At 45.3% G+C, this 24,118-nt stretch overlaps 2 protein-coding genes across 6 annotated transcripts in view; one reads left to right on the top strand and one right to left on the bottom strand.

The window, feature by feature from the left end:
• Positions 1-1,976: 1,976 nt before the first annotated feature.
• TMEM218 (transmembrane protein 218) lies at positions 1,977-13,419 on the bottom strand. Of its 5 annotated transcripts, none has more exons than XM_081123540.1 (4): positions 13,269-13,419; positions 8,142-8,351; positions 7,212-7,314; positions 1,977-3,997 (listed from the first exon to the last, which is right to left on the bottom strand). In XM_081123540.1, exons 2-4 carry the CDS (start codon positions 8,249-8,251, stop codon positions 3,863-3,865), a joined length of 348 nt encoding a protein of 115 aa, XP_080979666.1. In that variant the 5' UTR covers positions 8,252-8,351; positions 13,269-13,419; the 3' UTR covers positions 1,977-3,862. The 5 variants fall into 5 exon arrangements, with proteins under 5 accessions (XP_080979666.1, XP_080979669.1, XP_080979667.1 ...); XM_081123543.1 differs by having other exon boundaries at positions 2,470-3,997; positions 8,142-8,251; positions 13,269-13,416; XM_081123541.1 differs by having other exon boundaries at positions 2,476-3,997; positions 13,229-13,305.
• Positions 13,420-14,381: 962 nt separating this feature from the next.
• Positions 14,382-24,118, top strand: part of PKNOX2 (PBX/knotted 1 homeobox 2) — a 257,258-nt gene continuing 247,521 nt past the window's right edge. The window contains exon 1 of the mRNA XM_081123538.1: positions 14,382-14,447. The gene's annotated coding sequence lies outside the window, so the exon portion shown is untranslated. The remainder of the gene's footprint in view (positions 14,448-24,118) is intronic.

Here is a 24,118-nt window from a genome sequence, read left to right as displayed (position 1 = left end):
GCTGGGCTGGTGGGGGAGCAGGGGGAGGAAAGCAGCAAGGAAAAGCAGCTCGCGGTAGATCTGAGCACGCCAGGCTTCCACCACAACTGAAGTTGGAAGGAAGTTCCTAGCATATCATGAGTGTTGGAGTAGGAACCCCGAGAACTGGAGAGCGACACTGGAGATAAAGGGGCGGACTTGGTTCATTAAGGAGTGGGGCTGGGAGAGCATGGAGAGGGTGGAAGGAGGCAATCCTTCGAAAAGGAAGGTGGGCCCTCGATTCTGTGGGAGGCAGAGTGATGCTCCCTCCCCCAGGCGGCCACATCCTAACTCCCAGACCAGTGAACGCATTGCCTTATGTGGCAAATGACACTGCAGATGTGATGGACTGTGAGATGGGGAGACCACCCTGGATTACCAGGGTGAGCCCAAGGTAATCACACGGCTCCTTATGAATCAAAGAGGGAAGCAAGTGTCAGGTGTCAGATAAGATGCTGGCTTTGAAGCTACAGGAAGGAAGGGCCCATGGGCCAAGGAATGTGGGCAGCCTTGAGCGGAATCTAGAAAAGGCAAGACGGCAGGATTCACCCCTAGAACCTCCAAAACCTTTATTTTAGCCTCTTTGGAACCCATTTCAGATTTCTGACCTCCAGAGCTATAAGGTAATAAATCTGTATTGTTCTAAACCACTGTCCCTTGTAATCGGTTATAGCAGCAATAGGAAACTATTATGTGTGCTCAGTGTAAACTGGGGCAACATCAATGTGAAGACAGGAAAATCGAAGAAATCCCCAAAGATAAAAAAACAGTGGAGGGGTGTCCAGGTAGTATTTAGGTGCTGCATACATGTCACACTTGTCACCACTCCGAGTTCTCTGAGGCAGGAACTGGCTGTGTGCACATCCTTACAATGCCCCACAGAGTGATGAAAGCCAGGAAAATTAACTTTATTCTTCTGTCCATGGGCACTGGTTTTGATCCTTGCTGTCATTTCTTAGGTCCCAGGAAAGTGAGACAAGGGTGTGTATTGGGGTGGGGGGGTTTAGAAACATTTTTTTTCCTCGAGTTAAGAGCAACCACCATGATCTGCTAGAGACAGAGAGCAGGAAACACATTCTTGGCTTATGGTGTTGATTCTAACACTGGTACCTCTGAAAACCAACAACTATCAAACTTTGCAGGGGGCAGTGCTTAAGAGAGATTGCTGGGTGAGTCCTTCGTGAAAACACAATCTAGGAGCTGCCCCGCTGTGCAGTACCGCTAAGCAAGAAGGAGGCCAAAGTCTAATGGAGCAAAGACCCGCCAAACACAGGTGATCAGTGAATTTGCCTCCGAGGTCCCACATGGGTTAGCTGCTTTTGCCGGGATTCCTGGCCAACCTCTAAGATTCCAGATTTCCCACTAGACTCAGTGGCTTCTCCTCGGTATTTCTATCAACTGGGTTTGTGTTACCTGACTATGGTCTCTCCTCTTTTTCTTTGTTTTCATTTTTATGGAGCAACATAGTATATAGTCATTAAGAGCCTAACTGGAGCCAAACTGCCTGACTTCAGATCCTGCCTCCTATAAACTCTTGCTGAGTAACCTCAAGCAAAGCACCTCCCCACTCTGTGCCTGCTCCCCATCTGTGAAATGAGGACATTAAGGGGACCTACCTCGTAGCATCGCGATGAGGGTTACATAGTACTTACAAAGCACTTAGAGAGATGTCCAGCACGTGTTCGCTGAATACAAAAACTGTGATTTCAGCATGTGAAAAATGGAACATTCCCAAATATTGGGATGGAAATAGAGATCCAAGATTGAACTCCATGAACTATAAACCCCCCTCAATCCTGAGTTTTATTTTATGCTCCTGTGAGGTTAATCAGCATTTTTCAAGACTCATTTCCATGTGGTTCCGGTTCCCACATCTGGAAACTTGCTCCTCTGTAACAACAGCCAGGTACTTGAAGGTTTACGCCAAGAAGTTATGATTAAATGCTTAGGAATTCTTTATCGAAACTTTTACCACTTTTTGGATACGGGTTAGAGAAATGGTGAGTACAAATTGCTAAGAAATAGTATTAACCAATGTAAAAATAAAGGCATTGTTTGAAACCTAAAAGTGATCTTTATCTTAGAAATGAGGTATCAGGATCCCGGCATCGAGTTTGAGCCTCACTACTAACTGTATTTCTCTGCCTGTTTCTCATCTCTCCAATGATTACAGCAGGTTTCTACACACATTGAATTAAAATCAGAGTAAAACAAAAACACTTCAACTGCAGCAGCACTAAGATAGAGTTGATAAAAAAAAAAAAAAGTTTGTCCTGGAGAACACAACGAGAAATGGATTTCTCTATGTTAGAATAACAACCTTTAAAAGTAATTTGGATGGCTTTGTCCCGGGTTGGAGTTAGGAGGACCACCTAGATGCCTCAGAGCCTAGTTCTCAAACTGGCTCACTTGGCCACGTCTAATGCTTTAATGCTTTAATACTATATTTTTAAATATATTTTTATTGACTTCAGAGAGAGGGAGAGGGAGAGGTAAAAACAACAATGATGAGAGTTATTGATCGGCTGCCTCCTGCATGCTCCCTGCTGGGGATCAAGCCTGCAACCCGGGCATGTGCCCTGACCGGGAATCGAACCGGGATCTCCTGGATCCTAGGTCGATGCTCCACCGCTGAGCCACGCGGGCTGCACAGGACTGATGCTGTAGACTGAAGAGCAACGCAAAATGTTGAATGCGGGGCAATAGGAGTGTGCGCAGCAGGAGTGAACGGCTTTGCAGACCCTAGTGACTGAACATCAGTACAATAATTTTGATGCTTTTTTTTATTAACCATCCGATAGCACGCGTCAGTAGAGAATGTTAGTTTTTACTTTCATCTTTATAAGAAACTTGTCATAAAATTGTAAGGGACTTGTCATAAAATCACCTGAGTGTGTTTTACTGGCTTGAGGGCCTTCTAAAACATAACACACAGCGCCACCTAGTGGATAGGACAGCGGCCTGTGCTGTGGGGAGAGGGTGGTGTCCTGCTAATTTAGCTTTTGTCAGGATACAATTTTAAAAGGCTATGAAATGTAGCCCGTTTCCTTATACAGAAGCCCTGATCGACTCTCCCTCTCCACCTTCCGAACAGTAGGGATCACCCCAGTCTCTTTGCTACCAGATCTGTCTGTGAAGGGAACAGTAGAGCACCACCTGTTCTACGGTCACTGGTGAAAAAATGACAAGCCGGGGACACTAAGATGATTTCTGCTTCTATCTAAGGGATGCCCTCCAGGAAGGCCATGTGCACAAGAGGTGCCACATCAGACACTGGCCACAGGGATGCCCCATGTAGGACTCTCAGTGAAACTCATCTGGTGCCCTCTCAGCCTTTTGTATCTTATCCCAACCCTGTGTGGTTTTGGCGGGGCTGAATATGACTGCTTTGAGCAGGAAGGCGGGAAGCAATCTATCGTTCATTTCACTATGGCTGCGCGTTACAGACAAGATATGTAGAAGGCAGGCTGAGCTAAAAAGTATGACTTTTGCCCTTAACACACAAGCCTGTTAACATCTGTGAAAACCACCACCACCATCGGACAGCAGTGGTGTTTGGGAAGGAATTTCATTTCCAACCTTAATGCAGTTTTCTCCACCTAAGTAGTCACCCCAAACTCCGTAGCCATTATCCATCGATCTAATAATTGGGCCCCTTTGTTGGGGAACAAAAAAGATGGACTCATGGTTGGAAGCCTATAAGAGTTGCCCCAGATCTGCTTTTTCAGCAAGTCTCTCAGGAGACGGTGACAAGTGGCAGCCTGTGCTGTTAGAAGTCACTGGGCTGGCTCAGCATCCAAGCGAGGGAGAGGACGGGCCTCGGTTTCCTTTCCTCGAGTAGCGCTCAGTAGGACCTCAGTGGTTTGGCATAGATTGGCTCCAGGATGTGATGAGTTAGAACCAAGAAGAGACCTCCGAGGAAGACAGCACTGAGGAAAGCCAGCAGGACATAGCGACCGATGAAAAAGGCATCCACGATCTGGGAAGGAAACGTCAACCATGAAATTACTATCACTTCGCACCCGGCTGTGCTCGTCTGGATTCTTTGATGATGGGCCCAGAGCCTGCTCATATTTGTAACTTCCAGTAACATCCTGCCCTGGGTCTCCTTTGTAAATGGTTAAGAAAGAACATTCTCTGAACTCCCTGAGCTGGAAATACAAGATAAAGAAAGAAGTACTGATGTACAGGGAGAAAATGGGAGGCTCATAAGCACCGTGATCACTCTGGATGGGCTCTTTTATGTTCTGGAATCATATGTTATTTGAAAGCACTCATGAGAAGTTTGCTTGTTGTTAACTTTCTGTTGTTAACTTTTTATCAAGGAGAATTTTAAACATACATAACAATAGCATAATAAATCCCTTGGACACAAAATCCCACCCCAAAATAACCCATTGCCAATTCTGGAGGGTTCATTTTTCGAAACGAAAAGGTGGCCCTTTCAAACTTTTATCTGAAGAGCTCTGAACCCTAACATTCATACCCAGCATCCCAAGGGTTAGGGAAAGTGGCCATTTACCTGAGATACTAAAACACTGAGAGAATAGGTAGATCACGGGCCCCAAATCATACAGTTGGCTGCCTGGCAACCAGTTATACCTGAGGCCCCAAGTCGTTAGTCTTTGCCGACAAAAACCCATAATTAGTGTTGGCTCTACCCACTGGTCTACTGTCCACTGCCAGAGCTCTACTTGTCTCCAGGTCCAAATGGCGGAGCTTAAGTTTGGGCAAGAAAAAGAAATTTAATCTACAGACCCAGTGAAGCAGCTACACAAACCAGGACCCTGGGTGACACCACAGTCTAGGAGCTTTGAAAACCCAGCACCTAGGAGAGAGTCCCAAATACTTGAAAGGTGCCTGGGGTGGAAAGAAAGATGGTACAAGAATGTTCGCATCTTCATTTTCAGAAACTGGGAATATGTTGGACTCCACGGCAAAGCAGAATGAAGGCTGGAACTGGAACGAAGCTTGCTAATCCGCTGACCTTAAAACAGAGAGATTGGCCTGGATGATCTAACCCAGGCGGGCCCAGTGTAATCACAGGGTCCTCACAAGTAGGAGAGGGAAGCAGAGTCAGTTACCTTCCCGGCTCTGGAGGTGGGGCAAGGGCGCCCCCAGCCAAGGGAAAGGGCAAAGAAACAGATTCTTTCTTCCCTAGAAGCTCTAGAGAGGGATTCAGCCCTTCCGACCCCTTGACGGTAGCCCAGTGAGACTGATTTTGGACTTCTAGCTCACTCTTAAGAGAAGACATTTGTGTTGAAAGCCACTGAGTTTGTGGTCATTTGTTACAGCAGCAGCGGGAAAGGGATAACACAGGGGCCACACACCAAGCACCTGTCAGGTCCAAACCCTGCTACGATCGCCGAGACCCAAAGACACCACGAAGGAAGGGCTGCTCCAGAGACCCCCCCACAGCCAGCTCGGAACAGAGGGCAATCTGATCAAACAGCTTTAACATAACTTTGACCTTGGCTCCAGCACTGAACACGTCTCCCGTGGGCTACATGTTTGCTCGTTCGACACGTTTCACTTTTTAATTAGCCAATTAGCAGGCCTTGGGTGGAGGCGGCCCAGGCCATGTATTATTGATGGGTATTGAGCCAGGCTGCTGCAGGGGCCGGCTCTCAGAGCTGACCACGGGAACTCGTCGGCTGGCCACGCTGATGGACACCTTCTGCTCAAGCCCATTCTTCCCTCCCGGGTCTGGGCCTCATATGACAGAGGACAGAGGGCCTGACTTTAGGACAGTGTTTGCTCTGTGTTCTTCCCCCAACATTTGCATCTGCAGCGGTCCAGAAACAAGTGGCCTTCGTTGTTGTCTCCTTTTAAGACAGGGAAGCCGAGGTGGGAGCCTACCCCCAGCTCACACACGGAACGCACACCAGCAGAGGGGTTTTCAAACGCTGCTCAAAGAACCTCGCACGGACGGAGACAACTCCTTAAATTGTGTGTATTATTTCCCTTGGAGGTTTCAGAACGATTTTCCTCCCTTTTGCCATGGCTGGTGCTAGACAGTGTTGGAAACATGTGCCGATTAGGTTCAGAATTATGTAATTCCGTGTGCTGTTGTCTAGTGTCAAGCAGTCCCTTATGAGCTCTCGGTGATGGCCCCTAATAGTCTGTTGAGACCCCAACAATGAACGTTTTGAAGACAGGGCTCAGCTTTGGTCCTTGCTCTGACTCTTTCTATATATGCCAACATCCAAGTGAGGGAGAGGACAGGTCTTTCTGGCCCATCCAGACTCTTTCTGGCCTTGGGTAAGTTATGCTTGCCTTACGGCCTCAGTGTCCTTACCTATAAAGCGGGGACAAGGGCACTTACTTCAGGCCAAGTACGGTCCTCTAGAGGTTTAAATGAGGTCATGCAAACGATGTGCTGACCTCAGGACCCTGCACACAGTAATCCCGTAAACCCTGTTAGCTATTATCACCATTCCTACTTGAGAAGTTACAGCGGAGGCCGGGAGGAAAGGAGCTGAGAGAAGACATAATGGGACACACGGAGTCGATACCAGTATCACGATCGCTGGGCTGAGACCAGCTGTGCTTGCAGAAGCCAGAGCCCCAATCAGGACTGAACCAGAGTGAGGAGTGCGTCCTAGGTAGGACTATGAGATGACAGAAACCCACTCTGGGAGGTGGGTGTGGGGGTGTGGTCCCAGGAATGGGTACCAAAGGAACTCCCAGGAGCCTGAGTGCTGAACTCATCTATTGGAACTTGGCGCTTCCAAAACACACCTGTCTCCTTTCCCCACTGCTCTTCTCTATGTAAAGTAATCTTCACATTAGAAATGGAAAATTCAACACAAGGAGAGAGAGAAGCAGAAGTTTAGGCCCAGGCCCTGAGTTCCTGAGCCCAGGCCACCAGGGAGGGACCGCTCTGATGTGGGGAGCAGGTCTATTCCTGTTCTTAACTCATCTCCCTCTCTCTGCTCCACAGGGCGAGCGAGGTGGGTGTTAGACACGCTGCTCATTCATCCCGATGGGGACACAGCTTACGATTCTGATTCTGAGTGAAGAGGTGGGGAATCTACACCTCGCTCGAGCTTTCCTCATCGTCAATTTAACTGCAGATCTTCTAACGCAGCTCAGCCCACTGACAGCAGGGGACACGCAGGGGAGGAGTGAGGCCCAGGCCAAGAGGAATGAGGGCTACAACTCGGGAGGTAAAATAAAACCAACAGTTTTACCTTCATTTCGGCCTCTGGGGCTGGGATTTCACTGGCTCGGGGGAGGAGCAGCAGAACTGCTGTGATGAGCAGGGCACCGAGGAACACAAAGATGACCGAGTACCTGGGGTCAAAGGACACAGTGTTACAGCACCCTTTGCGGCTTCCTCTCTGCCAGTCGGGCTGATGGGCTCCTCCCTGGGGCCAGTGCTCTGTTTCAGCCCATTGACAAAGCCCAGGGACCTGCTGTCCACACTGCCCATAAATTTAGAAATGTTTCCCCGTCATCCCAAAGCCCTTCTCCCTAGACAGGTACCAACTGGATGCATTCCTGTTTGCTCCCAGTCATTCCAGACTCCTAAGAATGGGAACTGGGAGTTTTCATTTTTGCCTCTGTTCAGCCATAATCATGGAAAACCAAAGCAGCCCCTCCCTCCCCCAACTTCTACGTTTGTTTTACTTTAATAAATTAGGTAACTCGCTGCTTTATGGTGACACTGTCCGGCCAAGGATACAACGCCACAATGTCGCTGTGTCAGTGTATGGACTGACTCTCTCCTGGACCTTGTGCCTGATGGGGAGCCAGTGTGTCTGCAGTGTCCCTGGACCCAGGTCTAGAGCCTTGGGGACTGGACTGAGCATCTGCCACAGTCTGAACAATGAAGAAACTCACACAGGTACACCCCCAAGAAATCCAACAGGCAGTAAAAGTAGGTTTTCCTTTCATCTCATGTCCCCCCATCTCCTCCGCAGCAAGGACTGCAAATACCACCTTCCTTCTCCTACCTCTGCTGCAGAGCCAGTAACACACTTAGAGCTATGATAAGAGGTTAAAATGTGCTGCCAGTAATTACAAGAAGGACCTTCTGAATTCTAAATGTGTAATGAGAATCAGCAATTTTGCTTCAAATTGTATTACCTGGGATTCCCCGGGGGGAGAGAATGCCTTACCTGGCTGCACCGGAGGCTCGGGACAGCAGTGCACACAGCAGCAGCGCCAGCACCCAGAGCAGAGCTAAGACGAACACGCCGGTGCCCACCCCGAGCACAGTGCCCGCCATCTGTGGGGACAGGACGCGTGAGCCCTGCACTCCGCTCAGCCCTGGGCCCAGGGCAGGCGAGGTGTCCTCTCAGCTCCGGGTGCTGCCCACCGGCATGCTCCTGGGGTGCAAGACAGCATTCAGCCAAATACAGAAAGTCCAAAGCGGTTATGGGGGATTTCTGATGACCGGTGTGCCAGGTTTGGGGGAACGTCCAGTCTCAGAGGCCTAACAGGAATCAGACATTGAGAGCCAAGCCTTCCTCTCTGGTGAGGACTGAGACGCTGCTTTCTGCTCTGCGCGGGTCATTCCAAATTTGGTTTCTAGTCTGTCTTCGCCCAGCCCGCAGTAGAAAGCTGAACTCTCCGTTGGTACAAAACCCTAATGGGGGGCTGAAAAAGGAACCGGGCCCGAGGGCACCAGGGCCGATGTGGAAGTGGGAGCTTTCTGGTTAAGTCCATGGTATGAGCTTTGGCAACCACAAGTCAAATGCCCCACTCTACTGCTGAGTTTACTCACAAAAGGAAGGAGACACCTAAGTCCTTGAAGAAAAGAGGTGGCGGAGGGGAGCCACCGTTCTTTGTGAACATTCCCTGTGTGCTAAGTACCTTACAAATCTATCTCACTTAACCACGGCAATCAGCTCCTGCGGTAGGTATTATTATATCCATGTTAGAGAAGAGGTAACTGAATAAAAACTGACAAAGGATATGCACATGGCCAGTAAATACGCGAAAAGGTGCTCCACTTTATTAGTGATTGGGAAATTACAAATGGAAACCGCCAGAATGGCTAAAATGAAAATGACAGACAACAGCAAGTGTTGTCAAAGGTGTGAGGAACCCACACGCTGCAGCTGAGTGGGAATCGTTCCAGCCGCTCTGGAGACTACGTGGCCCTATCGGATAAAGCTGACTACACGCGAGTCCCAGGCCCAGCTCCTCGGTTCCTGGGTGTACTCCCAACAGAAATGCACACAGAGGCTCGCCAAGACATGTAGGAAAGTTCAGCGCAGCCCTATTTGAAATAACTAAAAACAGAAACCACCCAGATATTCATCAGTTGAATGGATAAAATGTGGTGCTATACACACAATCTATTCATTCATACAATGAAAGCAGAAAGCAGTGAGAATGAACCAACTACGACTACACCCAGCAAGATGGATGAGCTTCTCACAAATTGACTGAAAAAGGCCAGAGGCAAAAGAGTTTGTACTGTGCAATTCCATGTGTATAATGTTCAGAAACAGGTCAAACTAATTTTGGGGTTAGAAGTCAGGGGTATGGCTACCTTGCAGAAAGTAGTGAGTGGAGGGAGCATGAAGAGGATTCTGGGGTGCTGAAGAAATTCTGTTTCTTGATCTGGGTGTTGTTAGATGGCTTTGCTAATGTTGTTAAATTTTATCTAACTATGTACTTCTGACTTGTATACTTTTCTGTATGTGTGTTACATTTCACTAAAAAGTTTATATTAAAAAGTTCCCTTTAGAGAAAGAGTCTGAAGGGACCTATCAGCCAAATGTAATATATGGACTTTGGTTTCAAACCAACCAACTGTAAAAAAGACACCTGGGGAATCTGAACTGTACAGTAGCTGGATATTTGATGATATTAGGGAACTGTTGTTTATTTTTTAAGTGAAAAATGTTTTTTAATGTGATTATATTGCTAAAAAATAATCTGTGAGATGCATAATACACACGCACATAACACAGACCACACACGACAATGTCTAGGGACTTTGTAATTACCTGGGGAGATGAGGTGACGGGGGCCGACATAAAAAAAGACTGCTCATGAGTTAATTGTTGAAACTGGGCGATGAGTGTTTGCTACTCTATCTTCTATACTTTTGAATATATTTGAAACGTTCATAATAAAAAGATGTGTATGAATATGTATATATGTCTAAGTAGGAATAAATCCAACAAAAGATGTGTTAAGATTTTTATAGTAAAAATGATAAATTTTATTCAAAGAGTTTTTAAAAGATCTGAATAGAAAAGTAAAACAGACCTGAATAGAGAAATGACTCATGTTCCTATATGAGACAGTTCAACTTTAATAGATCTTAATTTTCCTTAATCTATCCACTCAATGGCATTCTAACCCCAAATCTCAAAATAATATTTTTTGTGTGGAACTTGAAAACTGATCCTAAATTCATATGGAAGAGCAAAAGCACAAGAACAGCAAAAACAATTTTAAGAACTAGGATGGAAACTTGCCTTTCTTGTTACCAACTGCCACAGACACATTATAAAACCAAGGTAATTAAAACAGTGTGATAGCGGCATAAAGACACATGGACCAGCAGAATAAAACTGGGAACCCGGAGACAGATCCATGCATTGATGAGGGCTCTGGACCAGACAGAGTTGGGTTTATGATTCAGTGGATTTCATAGATGGTGTTGGGACCAATGACTATCCAATCAGAAAATAATAAAATTAGATCTCTACTTTATATTACACACAGGAACCAATTTTAAATGGAAAGGGATTCATTATAAAACAGCATATGCTTAAATATACAAGCGTTGGGCTGACTACAGTAGAATACGTAATGAAGCACGGCAGTCAGATGCTTGCACCTAAACTTAGACTCGCCATGAACGCAGAAGTACAAAACACAGGCTGATGCAGGTGCGTTGGATGGCAGCTCAAATACCACGAGCTGGGCTGCCTTCGGTTATGTGATTTTTCTAGAGTGATGAACAACTCTTGTTCAAGTTCCAAATCACAAATAAGTATAATTTCCCCTTCATTTAAATCAGAGTTGCATTCCTGGAAATTTTAACTATATCCAACTCTGCCAAAAAATACATTATGTTTGTACAAAAAAATAAAGTTAGACTTAGGCTCAGATTAGAAATGAGTATCCTGTGGGACACTCAAAAGCTGTAAAGGATGCAGGGCAGTTCTTCACAGCAAGGGGCTGTCCCATGCATCACAGAACATCGACCATCCCAGCCCTGCTCTGTGAACCCCAGTCGTGCCTCCAAAATCATAGTGATACTCAAATAGGCCCCCATGAATCCCAGAATGGGCAAAGGGCAGCACCACCTGCTTGGAGAACCAATGTTATGGGGAAACTCTAGCACAGAGAGACATGTACAAGGATGTTAGTTTATAATAGCAAAACATCTGGAAAAACCTGAATGTCCACCAATAAGAGAATGGATGCAATGTTATGTAGTCCCAATGAACACGAAATGAGTAAACTTCATCTATCTGTATTGATATAAATATATCTCAGAAATAATGTTGAGTGGCAAAAGCAAGTTGCAAAATGAAGCCCATAGGATAATACTTGTATTTTTAAAATTAAAAAAGCACCTAATAGCAATATATAGTTTATGATACATATACAGTAAAAGTATAAAAACATAGGCTTGAATAATGCATAACAGTTTCAGAAGAGTGTCTGCCTCTGAGGAGGGAGGAGGGACGGGGAATGGGGCCAGGAAAGAGATCAAAGGGGATCTGAACAAAATCTATGATGTTTTCTTTCTTTAAAATAAAAATTAAAAAAACCCAAAACTTAAGCAGATGTGCCAAAATGTTAGTTAATCTAGTTTGTAGAGCATAGGTATTTATTATACTACCCAGTGTGATACTTACTATTTTTGATAATTTTCAGATAATTCTTAAGTTTTAAAAAGGTAACTGGTGGTGCAGGGTGCCTATGAATTGAGATCAGAGAACAGAGACTGGTGACCAATTGGGATACTATTGCAGTTCTGTAGGTAAGAGACGCTGAAGGTCAGAAATCTTTCTTAGCTGTGGAGATGGAAAGGAGTCTAGGAAGAAGGCCTTAGCAATGAGACAGGTTTTTTGTACAGCAAAAGAAACCATCAACAAAATGAAAAGACAACTCACTGTACAGGAGAACATATTTGCCAGTGATACATCTGATAAAGGGTTAATACCCCAAATTTATAAAGAACTTATAAAACTCAACACCAAAAAACCAAACAATTAAAAAATGGGCAAAGGACCTGAATAGACACTTCTCCAAAGAAGACATATACACGGCCAACAGACATATGGAAAGATGCTCAATGTCACTAATCGTCACAATGAGATATCAGCTCACACCTGTCAGAATGCCTATTATCAATAAATTAACAAACAACGGTGTTGGTGAGGATGTGGTAAAAAGGGAACCCTCGTGCACTGTTGGTGGGAATGCAGATTAATGTATTCACTATGGATAACAGTATGGAGGTTTCTCAAAAAATTAAAAATGGAACTGCCTTATGACCCAGCAATTCCACCTCTGGGCAGCTGAAGCTGGTCATTAGAAATACTGACCATCAGTCCTTCACGAAAGCGTAAAAGTTCATGAAACATTGGGTTTGGTATATGGTCTGGCAATAGAGTAATGAGACAAATATCCCCAAGCGGTTACAAGAACGAAGTTCAACATTTTATAACCAAACTGGGCGTTTTCTCACTAAGAGTTTAGAAGAGGAAGGGCTGGCTACAGCATCGAATGCTCTTGTGGGGAAGGAGTGAACATCTAGTCATTTCATCTTGGTAATTCAGTGTGATTTTAATGTGAGTAATACTTACATTATTTCCAACCATACTGGAATAGCTAAATTATTAAGTAAACTTTGATTAAAAACAACAACAACGACAGTGTTTTTATTTAATGTCCAGGGCTTTTTCAAACCTTCTTTGAGAACGGATGGTCTAGACTACCTGGCTTCCAGAGCAAGTCCATTTACTTAAGGGCTGTGCATTTAAAACAGGTAGATTGGAGCTGGAATAAAATAACCTGTCTAGCCCTGGCCGGTGTGGCTCAGTTGGCTGGAGCGTCATCCGTGTGCCAAATGGTCACGGGTTCGATTCCCGATCAGGGCATCTAGCTAGGTTGCGGGTTTTGAGGGGTCAGCGCCCCGCCTCTCCCGGCCTCCTCCGGCCCAGCTCCCTGGCTCCGGCCTCAGCCATTCTCTCCTCCGCCATCCTCCCCTCCGCACCCTCCTCACCTGCGCCCTCCCGGGGACCCCCAAAGCGATGCGTACTCACATCTCGCAGTCAGGCTGGTTTCAGCCCCGAGGACTTTGGTCTACACAGAACGAATCACAAGTGGGCTTTCATCCAGGCGGCCCCACATTCGCCAATCAGCGCCGGTCTTTCAACGTCCAGCTTCCCCTTATTTGCCTACGCCCGCCGCGGCTCGGGCAGCGTGGTGGGTGGGCACGTCGCACCCTGTGACGCCCTCCTATTGGTTGTAGCCCTCAGTCTTGGAACCCCCGCCTCGAGCTCGATTGGATAGAGGCAGCCCGGGCTCGGCGCACGCCCCACCCATTGTCAATCACACCATCCCCTAGGTAACCCACCAGTTCATTGGCCAGTCTAGCCCGAGGGCGGGTTGTAGGGCGGAAAAGAGCTGCTTTCCCGGCCTCCCTTGCTGTTACTATGGAGACTGCACAGCCCTGCTGGGATGCGCTGGGTCCCCGCAACACTTCCCTTCATCTTGAAGTGAGGAGATAGGTACAGCAGTCTGGACTTTAGTGCCTGTTTCGGGGTCTAATGAGCACCTCAGTCCCTGACCCACTGGCGCCGGTGGGCAAATCAGATTTGGCCTCAACGTGGGGCCGGGGGTGGGGGGCGCAGGTCCAGTTATTCAGGTTCCTCAACAATGTCTCTCGGAGAGAGCCGAGTACGAAGCACTAGTTGTGACAGCATCACGTTTTCCTTTATTCTTACCTCCCCTTCCTTTTTATGCGGCCTTATTCTCCCGTCATCCTTATGAAGTAGACTGTGGCGAGGATCCTTCTACTCACAGGACAGAGCCGGGGAGAGAGGCCAGGGTCCGTCAAGCGCCTCTTCTGTAGCCTCACCGCCAGGCGTCGGTAACGGGAGCCGTCCGTGCCCTCGCCTCCCTGCGAACCACAACTTGCCACGATTTTGTTCCGAGGCTGTAGCCTGTTAGACCCAAAGACCCATAAGCCAGGCTAACCAAAGGAAGTAGGACAGAGGATGCGCGCTCCAGAGCTGGACCAGGAAGGGAAAACAAAAATCAGGATGGTACCCGACCTGAGAGCTGTCGCACTGATTGAACCTTTGACTTTAGACAACATTCTCAGAGGTCGTGAAGCGTGTGATTCAATCCTGGAACAGTGCACCTTTGACTTAGGAAGTCCCATGCTGAATCCTAGCTCTAAGAGTGAAATGGAAGAAGACTGTTGAACTCCTTTGAATGTAGGTCTCAAATTTATTCTACTTTCAAGGTTTCATTTACAGTCATACGTACTAACCAGTGATTTCTCGTGTGGTTAACAAGTTGGCCTTACTTGGGCCAATGAGGAGCTCGGTGGTTAAGAAAGCCATTATTCTGATCAATTCATTTCATTGGAATTGAGTGTTAACTGTCGCTAAGCACTGGTTAGGAACTGTGAGGATGCAGAAGAAATACCACGTGACTCCTGCCTTAATGGCTTGTGGTTTGCTAATGTCAATAGGATAGGAAACAATTAGAAAATGCTTTAAAGCAAGATACAACAATGGGCCAAACTTATAGTTAATTGCTCCAAAGATGATGATAATACTTCATATTTACAGAGCATTTTGTAGTTTTCAGAGCACGTCTTCACTTGTGTTGTTTGGAGGAAATATTGTTTTGGCTAGAATTAATGTGGGCCTTCATGGTATAGCCAGAACTAAATGCTGAGCCCTGGCATATGGGTAGGAATGGGAAAGGTGGAACAGAGATGGAAGGGTATCCAGGGAGAGAAAATAGTTTGAGCAAGAGACTGAGACAAGAATAAACACGGAGTATCTAGGAAATGGGGAAACTGGTCTAAGCCGGAGTGGAAACAGAGAATGGAAAATAACATTGAGTAGACCAATGGGTCAGTACCAGTTCTGAGCCCTTAATGTTTTGGGGGAAAGTGTTCAAAGTTTGAGTTTGGGATAGCTAATCTTCTTACACTTCCAATGATCAAACTGACTTTCGTTAAATTATAAATTAAGAATATGGCATGAGCGAGGAGACACTCCAGACTTCTTACATCTTCCCAACTGGATATAACATTTTAGGTTTTCTCTCTCATAAGAAGGTAACTTCTCCCTAAGCCCCACCTCTACCTAACTCCCTAACTGTGAAGAGGTGTTAGTTTGCTGATTAAATAATGCTATCCTACCCTTTCATTGAAATCAAAAGAAGTGCTGTCGCCATAGCACTGGTGTCACTATATTTTGTCATCTCTTAATCAAAATTTACTCCAAAGAAGATTGATTACTTGACTATCCAGTTTTTCTCTTTTTAAAAATTGTCTTCTGTACACCGAGTTACACGGTGTCTCTCCACATTGCTCCACATCTCTGCCATATATGTATCACTCATAGTATACTTGTTCAGTGCACATAGATGCCATTTGGTGTGCACATCATTTTGTTTAATCACAGTTTTCTCTTCTCCTAAGCAAAAAAGTCCAAGCAACAGCAGCAATAAAACACCTATGTCTAATTTCCTTTTTCTCAAATGTGCAAGATCATTTGTTGTGCTGCCTGATAGAGAGATAAGGTAACAAAAAAGAGGTTATTAGGCTAACGGAGTACAAGAAATGATTTCAGAGAAGACAAAACTTTTCTTGTTCATTTTATGGTTGTCAAAACTTTTTCTGATGGGGAGCCCTAAATTTTCCTATGTGTGATTATTTTTGCATTTCTGCAGGTATGTTCTGAAAATGTGCCTAAAACTTAAGTAATTGTTGGCATTTAGCTGAGACTCAAAAGCTACCACTGTTCTATTCTGCTAAATTGGAAAACTGGGAAAACAAAAACTTCCCTCCACTTATATGTCAGTAGTTACTGATCTTCCAAGTTCACCCAGAATTACCACCATGATTTTCTAGATTATAATATTTACCTTATGCTATAGACCAGGGATCAGCTAACTATGGCCTGTAGCCCAATTGGACTTGCCATCTATTCTGTGTATGCTCATATTTTTACATTTTTAAATGGTTGGGGGGAAAGTCAAAGAAAGAAAAATGTGAAATTATATGAAATTCAAATCTCAGTGTCCATAAGTCAAGTTTTACTGAAGCATGGACATCTTATTCATTTGCATGTTGTCTATGGCAGAGGGAAGCAGTTAATACAGAGACTGTCTGGCCCATACGCCTAAAATACTTACTATTGGGCCCATAAGACAAAGTTCTGTCCTTTACTATCTTAGAGGTCATTAATGGATCAGATCCCATGGACTGTTGGAACTGAAACAGACTTTGGAAATCATGCAGTGTTAATTTTTTAAAAATCCCCCATTGATAGAGACAAGTTACTTCTTGCCTAAAATCACATGGTCAGTGGTAGTAGATCCCTGGTTCTGTTGGCTCAAGATTTCTTTCCTATATGCTATGTCTTCCTTAGGGTGGGATAGGTGCTGTGTAGTCTGGAGGCAAGGAGATTTAGCACTTTCCTGATTTTGATCTCATGTCTTATCCAGACAAGTACAGTGCACAGTAATCAATTGAGGATACTTGGACTTTCAGTATTGTAGCCAATATGAATTGTCTTCTATTTTCCATTTTTCTCATTTCTCAAAGATATGTATGGCCATCATGAAAAACTTTCTCACTTTTATGCCCTTTCTTGTACAAAATCTTTCTCCTTCAGCAAAATAATTCAGAGGTGGCTGCCTCTGTTCTAGTTTAAGGTTCTTACGGGAGGTGAAGATGGTTAGAAAGGCCCAGAACCCAGATTTCACTCCAGAGGCAAGGGATGCGACGTATGTGTGGAGAGGGGAGAGTGGGGAGGGAGTGTCCACAAGCCAGCCCACTGGTGAGGTTTAGTGTATGTTTACCTGTGTGGGCTTTTCTGGGGAGAGTATCCTTAGCTTTCCTAAGATTTTTAAGAGCCCATGACCCCAAAAAGATTTGGAACTGTAGATATATAAAGGATGTGTTTGGGGGAGAATGCTGCTCCGAGTGTGGCATGGGAGACTGACCTGGGTTCTCATGTTAGACCTCAGTGGTGAAGGAAGAGCCCTTCGCCCACTCACATCAGCCCACCCAAGTTTTTTTTACCTTCTCTGCCACTCATAAAGGTGATAAAAATTCATCATATTCACAAAGCGGCTGAAGTCAGATGGTGATGAAATCCCAGTACAATTCTCACCCAACAACGCTCTGATTAATAGAAACTGCAGAGGAGCTAATTTTATGAAAATAGCAAGCGGGATTGTTTTAGCTGAAGCAAGCTGGGAGAGCGGGTGCTGATGCAAACAGCCCCATTGTGCAGTGCTGACAGCTCCAATCTGGCCGTTTATTTATTAAATGTCTTTCCGCTGTAAATTATTAAGCCTGGATTCCGGGAGATGAGGGAGCAGACAGAGTTAGACAATAGAGTGGAAAGCAAACCTGGACAGCTCCCTTCGGCATTATTGCAGCATTGCGTCTCGTGGAAGCCTCTGCCTCCCCTGGTTTGGAGAACAGGGATGAATTCCGTCTTCAGTGGGGCTCAGAAATGGACAAGACAAGTAACATGCTTTGATTTCTAAATTATTTGCCAGTTCTTACAAATCAAAGTGTCCTTCAGAGAAAATGTAACCAATTGGCTCAACAAGTGGGAGTCAGGTATTTTGTCTATCCTCTAAAAGGGCTGTTTTGCCCAAACAAGAAAGGACTTGGCCTACTTTAACATTAGCAAGTACCAAATTAAGTGTTTTAGTGCGCTCCGTCACCAGAAGATTGGCTCCATTTGACTTATTTGATAGCTGGAAGGGTCCTTCATGCTGGGAGGAGTTCTAAGATCTGTTTCTTAAACCAAAGAAGGCTGGTGGACAGGCAGGGAGAGGAACTCTGATTATGCGCATCACGATTTGAAAAGCTGGAGGCCTGGCAAATGGGGGGGTTGTTGGTTTATGTGAATCTTAGGTTCGACTTTTAGCCTCTGTTTTCTGAACAGCATAATAGAGGACAGGGGCCCCCATTGTTTGCCAAGCACCAGCTCCTTATCTGCTCAGTGCCGGTAATCATGCACCGTTAGTATGGAAGCCTGCGAGCAGACATTCATTCACCGTTTGTTCACTCATTTGACAAATATTTATACTGAATATTCATTCCTGTGTGCCTGAAAAGTGGGGCTAAAGAATGCACAAAAAAGCCCTGCTTTCATGGAACTTGCATTCCGGTGGGAGGAGCCGAAAAATCAACAAATAAATACGTAAAAAATCTGCTGGTTTCAAGGGCTCTGAAGAAGAAACATGGGGTGCAGGCATGCAGGGTGGGGTTTTGTCTTACACAGCTGATGGAGGACCCGTCTCTCCGAATAGCAACATCTCAGTGACCCGAAGTGAGAGAGTGAAGGGCCGAGGGCCACTCAGGCAGGACGGCCCTGAGAGGGCCAGCAAAGGAGGCGGGGGTAGCTTGAGTGACATGGGAGCCATTGGAAGAGTTTGGCACAGAGAAGTGACATGATCTGATGTGCCTGCCAAAAGTTGAAAGCAGAATGAGTGTGCCCGATACCAGTTAATGCAGGCTAAGGTCTGGTACTATGAAGCCACTAACTAGCTTTGGAGATTGCTTCCCAGTATGTGGAGTGGAAGGCTCGTTTCTCTGCATCTGCAGGGTGGGCAAGATTTCTTGGTTCCTGGTAAACAGCATCCTCTCCCGAGAGTCCCAAGGGTGGTGGTACAGGGGAGTTTCATGTCCCTTTGTTCACCTACGGTTAGGAGGAGGGTATGAAGCATCACGCAGCAGGAGAACCTTTTAGCACTGGCCCTACCCAGTGCTGGGTTTGCGGTCGGCGCTCCTTTCTGGGCAGCTGATAGGAAGCGGCTGGCAGGAGATGGCTTCTGTGAGTTCTGATTTCCTCATCTCTTGTGGAGGAGAGGACTGCAGCCCGAGAGGCACACCACCAGGCAGCTGTTGGGAGGGTATGTATGGCAAGCTCAGCTGGAGCCTACGCAGGAACATTTGGTAGATGGGGGAGGAAGCTCATGATGTTTTATGGGGAGTGTGAGAGTATTAGGAGAACCATGGGGCTTCTGGATTAGCAGATGTCTGGAGGCCTTGCTACAGCCCATGACAGGCCCGAGCCCTGTGCTTCCTTACAAGGTGTCAAGCACACTGTGTCCAAGAAGCAGCCAAAAAATGCTCCTGTTCGTTCAGCTGGGGTCACACCAATGAGCACTTTTAGTCTGTTCTCTCGGGGTATTTTGGAGCAAGGTCAAGCTGAGGCTGTGGGTAGTGCAGCCATAGTTATTGAGCTCTGAGTGGAAGGAGATGGCCAGACCCATAATCAAGGATTTTAAAATATGGGTATACATCTTATTTGAACTCTCAACTGCTGAAATTGAAAGGGTTTTTTAGAAATCGGTCCTTGATTGAAAGACCCAATACTTAGGAAAGAGATCTCAGAACTAAATCAGTTTTAGGAATATACTTCTCTCAGAAGTGCACAAATCCCTGGGTATGGCCCAGCTCACAAACATTCCATGTTTCATCGGTGAGGACCACTGTCCACAAGGAGGGAAAGAAGCCTTGAAGATTTCAGTTCTGGGGATTTCTGCCTCAGAACCAGTCTTGCTAGCTTTGGGGCACGATCCAAATTATCCTGAATAGAAAGTACTAATGTATGAGTTTGGTACACCAACTCAGAGGCCTTGAGGGCAGTAGATGTGATGCTAGTTAATCTAATAAATAAATGATAATAAATAGAATTGCTTCTCCGATTGCTTTGCCAGCATACCCCCCTGGCTGAGACAGTTAGGGGTGCTAGGAAGCACATAAGTAGGGGACAAGAAGAAGAAAAGAGGGTGTGGCGAAGGACAGGTGGCTGGAGGAATAACAATGAAGCCAGATTTCTTAAAGAGAAGGGAAGCACAGAGTAGAATCGCTTCGGTGGGTGGTCTGCAGCTGAGAAGGACAGCCATTCTCGAATGGGTCATTTCCCCAGAGCCTCTGTTTCTGGGGATGAATGAATGCCCGCTGAGTAAACTAGAGCCTGCCTGGCCCCTTGATCATGTTTTGACCTAAGGAAAAAGGCCTGAGGCAGTTCACTTCAAACACTGAATATCTACCATTCATTAAGCAGTGGTTAGAAACGCAGGAGGCATAGTCCCTTTCTTCCAATTGTCTGTTTGAGACAAACAAGCAAAACGCCTTTTGTGATAAAGGCCACATCAGAGGTAAATCTGGGGTGCTTCCTAAGTATAGGACAGGAAACAGAGGGGTCAGGGAAGATTTCCAAGGTGACACTTGAACAGGGTCTTTATGAGTGACTGGAAATTAGCCACAGGGAGTAAGAGGAAAGGGATTTCAGGCACAAGGAACAGCACATGCAGGTTTCCAGAGCTATGAGCAAGAATAGAATAGGTGATGGGCGAGGAGTTCAGAGTGTCCATGGTGTGCAGTGGGCTGGGGCTGAAGGCATGGGAGGCGGGGAAGGGAAGAAGAGGAAGCCAGGAGGTCATCGGGATAGTGTCATGAAGGGCTTGCATCATGTGAGAATGATGTTAGATAGTATCTTGCAGATTCTGATGACACACTGAAAGTTTAACAAGGGAAGGTATTTATAATTTGTATATATAAAAATAATCTCTGCCATAAATCTCTTATATTTATCTAGTTATCTGGCCTTTGCATAAATTATGTTCAGGGTTGGGAGCTCTCAACCTCCCAAAGTTGCCTACTTCGTTGTTGGATGGCTGTACATTTTACAAAATCCTTTCCTATACTGAGCCAAATGCTGCCTCCTCATAATTCCTACTCACTGTCTAGCTTTGCCATTTGTAGCAACACATAAAAGGCCACTTTAAAAATATTTGAAGATACCAATGAAACCTCCCCTTAGTTTTCAGTTTTCCAAGTTAAGCACACAGTTCACTCACTGTTTGTTTATTTCATTGTTTCTAGGCTCTTTACTGTCTCTGTCACAGCTTTCTGGGTGAACTGTGGTTTATTAAAGCATCTTTTAGAATCTGGCACTAGAATTGTTCATAATACTTCACATAAGCTCCAAAGGCACAGTGACGCCATTACTGCTTATTTGAGTTGGACACTCTATGGCCATCAGGAACTCTAGTCTTCTGAGTTTGCTACTGGGTCACTTCCTAGTTTGCTTTTAAAGTTTTTGATGAACTGGAGCTTCTAACTCTTCTGCACATTAATTACTGCCAAGCAAAATCTCCACTATACTCCATATGTGCAGTTTATTTTTGAAGTTTAAATATAGGTCTTTACATTATTTAAACTTTACCTTGTTAGTTTTCCAGATTACTAGATTTCAGCCTATTAGATTCATTTTTAAAGTCTTGATTCTCTTTTCAGTGAGGTGAGTGGATTTCCTTGCACATTTGATAAACATTTGTTGTATGTTTTAATCCAAGTTACTAATAAAAATGTTTTCTAGGCTAGAACTTGGTAGCACTTGAGGTCTGCTTCCATCTGGGTATGTGTTCAGACAGCTTGAGTTCCGCCTAATGATCCATTTTACAGCATTATTCATGGTGGTAACTTTGAAGATACATTGTGTTTGGCATTTATTCCCGTTCAAATCCGTAAATGTTTATTGTTGACCTCCTATCTTCTAGGTTCTGTATTAAGTGCTGAGGACATAAAAATAATCAAGATATTCTTGTCTTAAAGAGCTTGCAGTTCGGCACTGGTGACACATATATACACCAGCTACAAATCAGTATGTGTATAATTAAATATGTGTTACCTCTAAGTTGTATTAGAGTTATAGTTTTCCCAATATAATATAGAATAGGTAATAGATAGTTTATATTATATCATGCTATACATTAGCAGTATAAAGAGTATACAGAGCACACAGAGCAAGGGGAGATTACTTCTTCATGTGGAGGAGAGAGGAGGGCTTCACAAAAGAAGGAACATCTTAATTGGCCTTGAAAGATATGTGGGATTTTGGTGAGATGAGTGGAGAGTGGAGATGGGAAGATATTCCAGAGTGAAAAAATGTGATAGCCAACCACGGAGTAGTGAACGTCTTCAGAAGGTTTGGGAACAGCAAACATTCTCCTGTGGGCAGAGCGCCAGGTTCAGGGAAATGAGTGGCAAGAAAGAGACAGGGTGAGGAGTTAAGGCTTTACCCTGTAGGTGAAAAGTTTAGCCAAGTCAGCAGCCATTAGGCAAGAGAGTAAGTAATGTGATCTGATGTATCAGCTACGCAACTCTGTTGACAAGGAAATGAGTTCAACTTGGCAGACTTAGGATTAGTGAACCCATGTTGGTTCTAGTATTATCTGACCACTAAGCATCTGTTTAATGAGCAGCTCAGTCCATTTGTGTATGTGTATGTGTGCGTGTTGCACCTTCTCCAGCTTCTACCTAGTTCCTAACTGTTGCTTTGACCTTTTGGACTGTTCCCTTTTTTGTCCTTAGGCATTTGTTCTGCATTCTGTTGGTCTGTTTGTTCCCCCACAGCTTGCTCTGACCTTTACTATTTCATGTGTCCTCTGGCTCTGGCATCTGAGCCACATCAGTTCCCACCCTCAGAGCTGGCCTGGCCTCCACTATGGATTGTCACCTGCTTTCACCTCCCCCGTCTGCCGAGATCTCTGCGTTTTTGGTTCAGCCTTGGTCTAGCCTGGTTTCATCCTTTGTGCTACCATCTTTGCCTCAGTTCTTCTATTCTAGCTCCTTGACCTGCAAGTTGTACCTGTCTGCTCACTCTCCCTTCTGGGAGCTGTGTGGTGGAGTTGGAAAGACAGGATCCACACACAGTAAACTGTATGTTACACCTGATTGCCAAATTGCATGTACTGACTAAAAGAATAACGTGAATTTAGAGAAAAGACTGAACTGGGAAACTCAAGAGCCTTAGGAGGAACACTCCTTTCTAGTCAACTCTCTTTTAAAAAGGTTTGGATTTTTAGACACAAACCTTTCTTTGGAAGCTGAAGGGAAGTGGAGGGCGGGACTTCCTGTGGACGTCCCTCTGATTGGCTCCAAAGCTGCCTGTCTTAGAGGAGCTACCTTGTCTGTGCCATCTAGTGGTGGTTGCCACCAGAGAAGCCTTACGCGCCTCAAGGAGAGAGCAATTTAACGCCATTTCCAACTTAAGCACCATATCTACAGGGCGTGAAATTAGTTCCAGCAAGCAGCAAATTTGCTGCTAATAAAAATATTTAGCGATTCACTTGTCTTTAAATCAGCAGCGGAATATTCTTTTACTTGCATCAATGCTTGTTTCTCCCAATTCTAATATTTGCTAATCAAGCCAGCATTGTCTAGCTAAGGCTGTGAAACAGCAAGTTCTCCAGCTCTGCAAAAAGGTGGGTTTCCTGGGGAGGAATTTTTATCTCCTCCTTTGGGTCAGGACTAGGCCTCGATGCTCCTTGGATCCTGGAGGTGGAACTCTCACTGGTTAGGTGGTCTTGGAACTAACTTTTCATTCTCTTCCGCCTGCCTGTGTTACCGCCTGAGTCATGCACGTGGGGAATCTGGGGCGCTCAGAGAGAACACGATTTCTATCTCATATACACAGCTTTGCTCTGTCTCAGTGCCAAACGCATTTTAATTTCTTTTCCGTCTCTTTTAGCTTCTATCTACTCAGAACGAGGGTAATCTAAATTCTGAAGAGATATTCTGGGCATTAAAACTTCTTTTACATTTATTCAACAAATGTTTATTGGGCACCTACCACATGCATTCATTGCTGTAGGGTCCTGTTTGGATGAGAAGTGTCCAAGAGGCCCAGTGGGATAGCTAGGTGACAGGCTGACCTGGCAGGCGACACCTCTTCTCCAGGTTACTGGAAGGGTGGGTTGCATGCACACCTACATTGTATGCTTTTCCTTAGGGCACTCATAGAAGGAACTGGAGCAGCAGCCATTCTCTTTCTCATCACTCAGTTGGTCTAAGGGTCTAAACAGATCACTCATTTCTAAGTCCAAATAA

The sequence above is a fragment of the Miniopterus schreibersii genome, assembly GCF_964146895.1.
Source record: "Miniopterus schreibersii genome assembly, chromosome: 20".
NCBI classification, from domain to species: Eukaryota; Metazoa; Chordata; class Mammalia; order Chiroptera; family Miniopteridae; genus Miniopterus; species Miniopterus schreibersii.
Note: the sequence above shows the minus strand (reverse complement) of the source record. Positions and strands in the feature narration are given on the sequence as shown.

Excerpts from the sequence above, each read along its gene's own strand:
- TMEM218 (XM_081123540.1), bottom strand. The coding sequence starts at position 8,251 with ATGGCGGGCACTGTGCTCGGGGTGGGCACCGGCGTGTTCGTCTTAGCT. Across the intron at positions 7,315-8,141 it reads CGAGCCTCCGGTGCAGCCAG|GTACTCGGTCATCTTTGTGT; the intron begins GTAAGGCATTCT and ends CTTTGACCCCAG. Across the intron at positions 3,998-7,211 it reads CCCCAGAGGCCGAAATGAAG|ATCGTGGATGCCTTTTTCAT; the intron begins GTAAAACTGTTG and ends TTTCCTTCCCAG.